The following is a 10075-nucleotide window of genomic DNA, read 5'->3' as shown; positions in this document are numbered from 1 at the left end:
ATGTATATTTGATGGAAAACATCAATATTTAATCAGACATTCCACACATATTTGAACTGCCTGCAGTCTTTTTTTTTAAAGCTTCTTTTCCCCTTTAAGTTCCCTTTATATATTCATTTTAATTTGATTTTTTTTTCCTATATAAAAGGTTAGAGGGTAGAGATATAGGCATGTCTTAGGCCCTGAACTCCACTTTGGGATTGCCATAAACAGACCTCTCTTCCTACCTAGTCACTAATTAATTTAATATTGATAAAATAAGTTTAAATAAATGCACTTAAACCTGATAATTTTTATTACCCCTGATTCATAAATTAGTAAAGTACTGTAATTTTTAAAAGACCCCTTTAAAAGAAATAAGCATATACCTTGACAAATACATATTTTTGGTTCAATAAAAAATTAAAGCTAATTTAGAGGAGGACCTTGTGATTTTTCCAGCTTCATTTCAGGGATAATTAGCAGCCTACAATTGTGAAGAAATGTCAGTGTTTGGGGACCTCTTTAAAGAATGGGGATGTAGTCTCCTAAATTCATCTTTTTTTCCTTTTAATAGTCTTCAACATCACCAGCACAGATGGCAAGCAAAGCTTTCTCATAATGTCCTGAAGCAAAATTCTGAAATGCAAAACATAATGTTTCCAGTAGAAAAATGTGGCAATATTCCAAAAAGCATCAGTCCCTTCTTTTTCAAAGGTAAGACCAGGAGAGGTTTCAGTATTCTGCAGTTCTCTACAAAAAAAAATCTTAAATGATGTGTAAAATAGCTACAATGGAATTTATCATAAAGTGAAGTCAGGAATGTAATGCTTTTTAAAGAACTTGGATGAAGTGATAAATCTGGTTATAAATGACTGATTGGAACAGAAAACCACCTTCCCTCCATCCCCAAGGCCACAGCATTCTGTGTTACAGTCATTGCAATTTATCATGCACTTAACTTGGGCCAGAAAAGTGGTTCTGAATGCAACTAAAATCCCTCCATCCCACAAAATTAGTTCATAAATACAATGATCAAAACTCTTAATTTAAAAAGCCATTATATTAATATTCTCTCTCTTGAGCTAAAGCCAATCATGACTGACTACTTCTAGATGCACAGAATACAGCTGTATTAACTGTGTGTAGGTATGAATGCACATGAATGGGTTGCTGATTTACAGTGAATGACTGAGGACTGGTTTCATTCACCAAGGAAATATGACAGGATAATTATTTCCCAACAGGAAAGTCAGCACAATAACTGATATTCAGTTCAGTTCAATGTAATAAGCATTTATTAAGAGTCCATTAGGGGGGCAGCTAGGTGGCACAGTGGACAGAGCATTGGCCCTGGATTCAGGAGGACCTGAGTTCAAATATGGCCTCAAACACTTGACACTTACTAACTGTGTGACCCTGGGCAAGTCAATTAATCCTCATTGCCTCACAAAAACAAAACCAAAACAAAACCCCAAACCAAAAAACCCTCTAAAACAAGAGTCCATCAGGCTAATTTCTGGGTTTGCCAAGACAAAGCAAAACTGCAGCTACCTTCAAGAAGTTTGCATTCAAGTTGAAGGAGGGACGAACAACATATGCACAGAGAAGTTAAAAAAAATGTATGTTTGTGTACAAACATGTGTATGTATACATACATCACAAATTAATTATTTACAGGAAGTTAGGGGAGGGAATCAATTGGGGGAATTAACGAAGGCCTTTTGTAGCTGCTAGCACTTGACTGGAGCCTTGGTTCCTAAGACTGAGGCCAGGAGAGGGAACCTTGGTGGGGGTGGGGAACAATCTGTACAAAAACACAGAGACTGGAGAAGAGGACCCTGTTCTGAGAACATTTAATAGGCTCTTGTGGGAAAAAAAACAACACACAACACAACAAAAAAACAAAATAAGAAAAAACAAAATAACCTAACATGTGTGCATGTGTGGGTACAGCTTGTTTTTGTTTATTTGTTCTTACAAGAAGATAAGATTGTTAAGAAAATATCTAGTTTCAAGACAAACCAGACAAGATGGAATACTTTACTTGTAAACAAGGTGATTCAAACATGAAATAGTCTAATCAACACACCATATATAGTGTACTGTATGCTAGAAAGATGTGAAAATAAAACAAACAATATTCCCTGCCTTTGGAAAGCTTACAGTCTACTGTAAGGAATATACAATATCTACAAAGAGAAGTAAATATAAAATAATCTTAGGATCAAGGGAGCAGCAAAAAAACAAGGGATCATATCATAGATTGAGAAATGGGAAGACTTTGGAGTACAGCTAATAGAATTATCTGTTTTTAGAAAAGAAGAAATTGAAGCCTGGGAAGGGTAAGTGACCTGCCTACATTTACAGAAGTAGTTAGGGACAGAATTGGGATTTGAACTCAGGTCCTGAGATTGCAAATCCATCACTTTTACCCTGTAACATGCTTCTTCCTGCATAGGAAAGACTTCAGAGAAGTGATGACTGAGTTGGGAAATCTGGACAAGTTTTGGGTTGGGAAGATGAGTTCCATTTTGGACATGTTTAATTTGAGATATCTTATTAAAGCCTATTAAAATTTGACTAAACCATAAAGTCTAGTAAAAGCTGAGACTTACTTTGATATCATGAAAAAGAGATTTTCCATATCTTTCTTTGTATCTTTTCCGTATATTCATTAGGTCTATTTCACTTCTGGCAATTAGAATCCTGATAATGGTTTTGTTATGGAAACCAAATTCCTAAAAGAAAAGAAAGGAGAAAATTAGAAAGCCTAAGGTGTGTTCTAGTTGTTTTTCTCTCCAAGGATTTGAATGAAAAAAAAAATCTCATGTCAAAATCTGGGCCTTGGAAATAGAAGTAAAGTTGAATGAAAAGTTTCCTGTAAGCCTAAATTAGAAAATCTCAGTACAACAGTAATTAACATGAAAACTCCTGGATGATTTTGGTGAAACTAACCCCAAATGTCCAGAACAAGAGAGGCAGGGTGGTGTCATGGATATTTGAGAGGTGGCCTTGGAGCCAGCTTAACAACTCCCAGGTAAGTTCACCTGAAAGGTTACACTTTTCAAGTACTATATGACTCCCTAGTATTCTAGGCAACTCTTAAAAAACTTTGAGTTGCAGAGAAGTTACCAATCTTCATTGATAGAGGAGGCTTTTAACTTGGAGCCTTCGAAACCCATGAAATCCCAGCTCTAGTCCCTATCCCTGTTCTTAATATGAAATAAAATGGTCAGAACAGCCTAATTTAAACCCATTTCCAATTTGTTGCTTAATGGGGCAATTCTGACATCTAGTGGCCAGCGGTGCTAATCTCAGTTTCAAGATTTGAACATTCTAGTGATGTTCTTCCTAAATCAATTGTGCCTGTTTTAGGAAGATAGAGACCCCATATTCGAAATTTTTTCCATTTAGAGTCCCAAGTCATATGTTGGATTTTACTTGCAGATTGTCTTTAATGTATGGCCATATGGATGATTTCCAAAATGCTTCTGCTTTTTAATTTAGTACAAGAAGCATTTATTAAGCACCTCTTATATGCCAGTCCCTGTGCAAAGATGCAGGAGACACAGAGATAAAAATGAAATGGATGAAAAAAACCCCTGCATTTAAAGAGCTTCCATTCCTCCGAATTATTATTAGAGTTAAGCATTTTGTCTATCTTCTATACTAAAATATTGGAACAAGGCACTTTCTTCATCCTGACTCAATTGAAAACATTCTTCTTTTCTTTCCTCTCTTTTCCTCTACCGTCTTTCCTCCCCTTTCTCCCTTTCTCTCTCTCCACTCTCTCTTCTGTGCCCTACTCTGCTTTTTACTTTCTTTTCTCTCTGCCTCTCTTCCCTCTGTCTTTGTCTCTTGTTCTGTGCCTTTCTCTTCTCTCTATTCCCTTGATTTCTCTTTCTCCTCTTCCTGTCTTTGTTTTTTATCCTTTCTCTTATTCTTTCCATATCTCTTTTTCCTGTTTCTCTAATTTTCTATTTCTATTGTTCTCTGTATTCTCTGCCTCTCTTTGTCATTCTCTCTCTATCTCCCTCTTTCTGTCTCTCTGTCTCTGTCTCTCTCACTCTCTGTTTCTCTCTCTCCTCTCATTCTCTGTCCTTCACTTGGTCACTTTCTTTCTATCTCTCTGTCCCTGTCTCTCTCTGACTGTCTTTCTGTGTGTTTCTGTCTTTATCTCTCTGTCTCTCTCATCAGGACTTGGGATTTCAATAGTGTGTGGTTCTCAGTAAGGAAACTCCCTCCACCAGTGCAGACCAGTGCCTTGCTTGTAGTTTACAGTGTGTGACTGGGGGACTAAGTGATTTGCTCATAGTTCCACATCCAGTTAGTGCCATACATAGGATCTGAACCTATGTCTTCCTGACTCCAAGGTCAGTGCTCTATTTACTATATCATTTGAGCTCAGCACACATTCATACAGATTCACAAGCACTCATCTATTTAGAAGTACACACTACTTCCTAGGGTGGCCCACTATGCAGGGCTGAAGCCAATTTAACTCCCCAGAGTCAAGGCTAGGGTTGGAGGAAATGCTAGGATGATCCTCCCATCTTTGCCAACAAGTGAAGTTTTTTCCAGCTGCAATGCCTTGTTATGTGAAAGAATAGTGACAATGGGCATATTATTCTCTACTCAAGTATCATCTACTAGGTTTTAAATACAAAGTAAATAGTTTTGCACTGAGGAAGGTCTTGAGGCCTTGGGTTTAAAACTTGGGGACAGAGGGGAAAAGCACCTACAATTAACAGGCACTGGGCTGAGTGCTTTACAAATATTATCTCATTTGAACCTCACCAAAACCCTGAGAAGTAGGTGCTACTACTTTATATTCCTGTGATGAAATGATGGGATTTAGCAGATACTCAAAGACCCACCTGGAGATTAATCTAGACTGATTGAATCAAGTGAGAGGGATTGACCGCTGATTAGCCTACTTCAAGTTAACTGGATTGTAATCACACCTGGCTATCCCTTAAGAAGGTATTGTTCTCAGAAGCTAGACTGTGAACTCAACTTGAGAACACCTTCAAAATCATTGGATTTGGATGATGCCAACCAATCAGCTTGAAGCAGTGTGTAAGGACTGCCTCTGTTCCAGACCTATAAAAAGCTTCCACAATCAGGTTTCTGGAGAGTTCCTGATTAAAGCAGGCTCGTGCAAGAGGACTGGAGGAAGAACCCAACCAGGCTGGAACTCTATGTGAGATAGGCCTTTTCTTAACTTTCTGAACTCCATGTTAATACCTGTATGCTTTAATAAATGTTTAATGCCCAAAGATTGGTGCTGAACCTTCTAATTTAAGGCGATCACACAATATAGATTTTAAACATCACATTACAGAAAAGGAAACTGAGCCAGGCAAAGGTTAAATGAGTTGTCCAGGGTCACACAGCTAGCAAATGTCTGAGGCTGGATTTGAACTCTGATCTTCCTGATCCCAGGCCACTGTACCACTGCTTAGAGGCAGTATTTTATAAGAAAAAACCCCCACCATGTTTAGAGTGAGGGGTTTCTGGCTCAAATCCTATACTTAAAATGATTAGCTGTGTTTACCTTGAGCAAGTTCCATCATGTCAAGTTTTCTCATATTAAAATTATGGGTTGGAATACTTATACTAGCTACCTGCCTAACAGAGCTATTGTGGGCAAAACACGTTTTACACATTCAAGTGACTTTGAAAACCTTAAGGAATATCATAAATTTGAGCCATTGTTATTGTTGTGACTTGTCCAAAGTCACACCCCGAGTATCTGTTAAAGGTAAAAGTTGAATCCAGGTTTTCCAGTTCTGGCTCTCTAACTACAAGTATTTAGGTAATTTGGTACCTAAAGCCCTAGACTTTTATGAAGAGGATCTGAGTTGAAAAATTGCCTTAGATACACACTAGCTGTGTGACCCTGGGCAAGTCACTTAAACATTTTCTGCCTCAGCTTCCTCATGTATAAAAAGGGAATTATTATAGCACTTAACCTCATAAGGTTATTGTGAGGAGAAAATGAGATAACATTTTAAGTTGGTTTGTAAATCTCAAAGGGCTACATAAATGCTAGCTATAATTATTACTATGAAATGCTGCCTTTTATCCTCATTAATTTCATTATAGCATAAATGGGAACCTATTTCCATTCTTTGTTTGGGTGAGGGGGATTATCTGGTTCAGTGGGTGAATAATAGTTTCTATGGCCCTTTAAGACTTATAAAATGCTTTTTCTTTATCATCCCATTAGCCTTTATATAGAAGTACAAAATGCAAAGCACATTATAAATATTTTCTCATTTTAACCTCATACCAACCATGGAAGGAGGTATTCACGTAAGAATAAAATGAAGTAGACAGAGGTTAAGCAACACATAGTTGGTAAATGTCTGCAGCTAGATTTGAACTCAGGTCTTCCTGAGTTCCCTATCCACTGAACCACCTTTACTGTTAGGTATGAGTATTATTCTCCCCTTTTGACAGATGAAGAGCCTGAAGTTCAAACATGTTAAGTGCCTCACCCAATGTTACAGGCATTTTGAACCCCGGTTTTCTAACTCTAAGTTGGGGTGCTATTTACAGTACAATGCATTCTGTAGAAAAACAATGCTCATTATGTTAGAACTAAAAATAAAATGATTCTCAAGATAAATGAGCATGCCAGAAGTTCCTAAATAACTATTTAGGAAGAGCTGGTAGCTTATGAAAAATGACTTCTATTTCAATGCAAGCTGTAATCTTTTGAGAACACTGATAGATTTGCTCTCCATATTTTTCTTGTTCTTGAGCCTGTGACACATGTACAACAATAAAAAATAGTATGGCATGCAGCATTTCCACTTGCATTCAAAAGCTTTGTTGTCATTAAACTCCTCCTTTGACTGACTGGAAACTGTCTAAATGAGCAACATCACCCCATTTAATTCAACAATGCTTTTTGAGGACAATCAGCTGGCTCAATAGAGTGTTAAATCTGAGATCAGAAAGACCTGGGTTCAAATCCTTCCTCACTTATCAGCTATGTAACTGTGGATGAGTTGCTTAAACTGTGTTTGCCTCAGTTTCCTTATCTGTAAAATGGAGATAATAATCACGACTATTTCCTAGGCTTCTTATAAGAATAAAATGAAATATTTGTAAAGCGTTTTGTAAACTTAAAGTGCTATATAAATGCTAGCTATTAATTATATTAATACATGGTTAAACTAGCTTGTGGTTTCATAAAAAGGAGAGGGAAACTTCTTTACACTTATCAAGAGAATTCTCTTTGTATCCAGGATTTTGGGGATATTTTTTTTTTAAAAATAAAAGTATTTTATTATTTTCCAGTTACATGTAGAAATATCTTTCAACATTTGTTTAAATAAGATTTCCAATTTCAAATTTTTCTCCCTCCCTCCCCTCCCTCCCCACCTCCCCTAGACAGGAGGCAATCTGATATAGGTTATATATACATAGTAAGATTAAACATATTTCTGCATTAGTCATGTTATATGCGAAGAATCAGAACACAAAGGAAAAACCTCAAATCAGAAAAACAACAGCACCAAAACCAAAAAAAAAAAAATAGTATGGTCCAATCAGCATCCATATTCCACAATTCCTTTTTTATCCCCTGGATTTGGAGAGCCTTTTCCATCATGAGTCCTTTGGAACTTTCTTGTTCTGTTGGATTGGTGAGAAGAATCTAGTCTGTCACAGTTGATCAATGCATAATGTTGATGATACTGTGTATAATGTTCTTCTGGTTCTGCTCATATCACTCATCATCAGTTCATGCAAGGCCTTCCAGGTTTCTCTGAACTCCACCTGCTCATTGTTTCTTACAGCACAATAGAATTGCATTACATTCATATACCACGACTTGTTCAGCCATTCCTCAGTTGATGGGCATTCCCTCAATTTCCAAGTCCTTGCCACCACAAAAAGAGCAGCTATCAATATTTTTGTATATGTGGGTCCTTTTCCCTTTTTTATGGTCTCTTTGGGAAAAAGACCCAAGAATGGTATTGCTGGGTCAAAGGGTATGCACAGCTTTATAGCCCTTTGGGCATAATTACAAATTGCTCTCCAGAATGGTTGGATTAGTTCACAGCTCCACCAACAATGCAGTAGTGTTCCAATTTTTCCACAGCTTCTCCAACATTTATTATTTTCCTTTTTTGTCATATTAGCCAATCTGATAGGTGTCAGGTGGTACCTCAGAGTTGTTTTAATATTTGCATCTCTCTAATCAATAGTGATTTAGAGCATTTTTTCATATGGCAATAGAAAGCTTTGATTTCTTCATCAGAAAACTGCCTGTTCATATCTTTTGACCATCTCTCAATTGGGGAATGAATTGGATTCATATAAATTTGATTTAGTTCCCTATATATTTTAGAAATGGGACCTTTATCAGAAATACTGGCCATAAAAATTGTTTCCCAGCTTTCTGCATCCCTTCTAATTTTGGATGCTTGCTTCTGTTTGTACAAACCCTTTTTCATTTAATGTAATCAAAATCATCCATTTTGCAATTCATAAGATTCTTTATCTATTGTTTAGTCATAAACTGTTTTCCTTTCCAAAGATCTGAAAGGTAAACTATTCCTTCCTCTCCTAATTTACCTATGGTATCACCTCTTATGTCTAAATCATGTACCCATTTTGACCTTATTTTAGCATAAGGTGTAAGGTGTTGGTCTATGCCTAATTTATGCCATACTATCTTCTAGTTTTCCCAGCAGTTTTTGTCAAATACTGAATTCCTATCCCAGAAGCTGGGGTCTTTGGGTTTATCAAACAGTACATTTCTAATGTCATTTACTACTGTGTCTCCTGTGCCTAGCCTATTCCATTGGTCCTCCACTCTATTTCTTAGCCAGTACCAGATAGTTTTGATGACTGCTGCTTTATAGTAGAACTACAGATTTGGTACAGCTAACCCACCTTCCTGCGTATTTATTTTTTTCATTATTTCCCTCGATATTCTTGACCTTTTGTTTTTCCAGATGAATTTTGTTATTATTTTTTCTAGCTCTATAAAACCATTTTTAGGTAGTCTGATTGGTATGGCACTGAATAAGTACATTAATTTAGGTAGAATTGTCATTTGTATTATATTAGCTCAGCCTATCCATGAGCAATTGATAACTTTCCAATTTTTTAGATCTGATTTGGTTTGTGTGAAAAGTGTTTGTTAATTTTGTTAACAGAATTCTTGGGTTTGTCTTTGCAAGTAGACTCCCAAGTATTTTATATTGTCTACCATTACCTTAAATGGAATTTCTCTTTCTATCTCTTGCTGCTGGACTATATTGGTCATGTATAGAAATGCTGATGATTTATGTGGATTTATTTTATATCCTGCTACTTTTCTAAAGTTGTTAATTGTTTCAAGTAATTTTTGAGTTGATTCTCTAGGATTCTCTAAGCATACCATCATATCATCTGCAAAGAGGGATAGTTTTGTTTCCTCCTTGCCTATTCTAATTCCTTTAATTCCTTTTTCTTCTCTGATTGTTAAATCTAACATTTCTAGTACAATATTAAATAATAGAGGTGATAATGGACATCCGTGTTTCACCCCTGATCTTATTGGGAAGGCCTCTAACTTATTTCCATTACATATAATGCTTGCTGATGGTTTTAGGTAGATACTGCTTATTATTTTAAGGAAAGCTCCACCTATTCCTAAGCTCTCTAGTGTTTTTATTAGGAATGGGTGTTGTATTTTTGTCAAAAGCTTTCTCTGCATCTATTGAGATAATCATATGATTTTGGTTAGTTTTCTTATTGATGTGGTTGATTATGTTGATAGTTTTCCTAATGTTGAACCAGTCCTGCATTCCTGGTATAAATCCCACCTGGTCATAGTGTATTATCCTGGTGATCACTTGCTGTAATCTCCTTGCTAATGTCTTATTTAAGATTTTAGCATCAATATTCATTAGGGAAATTGGTGTATAATTTTCTTTCTCTGTTTTTGCTCTGCCTGGTTTTGGTATCCCCCCCATATTTGTGTCATAAAATGAATTTGGTAGAACTCCTTCTTCACCTATTTTTCCAAATAATTTGTATCATTTTGGAATTAATTGGTCTTTAAATGTTTGGTAGAATTCACCTGTAA

General features: G+C 36.3%; 1 protein-coding gene across 1 annotated transcript in view; it reads right to left on the bottom strand.

Moving 5' to 3' along the window:
* Positions 1-549: 549 nt before the first annotated feature.
* ANXA10 (annexin A10) overlaps positions 550-10075 on the bottom strand; it is a 73001-nt gene continuing 63475 nt past the window's right edge. Inside the window, exons 10-11 of the mRNA XM_043972298.1 lie at positions 2598-2720; positions 550-618 (exon numbers count right to left, since the gene is read on the bottom strand). Coding sequence (XP_043828233.1) covers positions 550-618; positions 2598-2720 — 192 coding nt within the window. The remainder of the gene's footprint in view (positions 619-2597; positions 2721-10075) is intronic.

Source organism: Dromiciops gliroides, chromosome 6, assembly GCF_019393635.1.
Source record: "Dromiciops gliroides isolate mDroGli1 chromosome 6, mDroGli1.pri, whole genome shotgun sequence".
NCBI classification, from domain to species: Eukaryota; Metazoa; Chordata; class Mammalia; order Microbiotheria; family Microbiotheriidae; genus Dromiciops; species Dromiciops gliroides.
The sequence above is the reverse complement of the archived record's forward strand: the minus strand, read 5'-3'. Positions and strand labels throughout refer to the sequence as shown.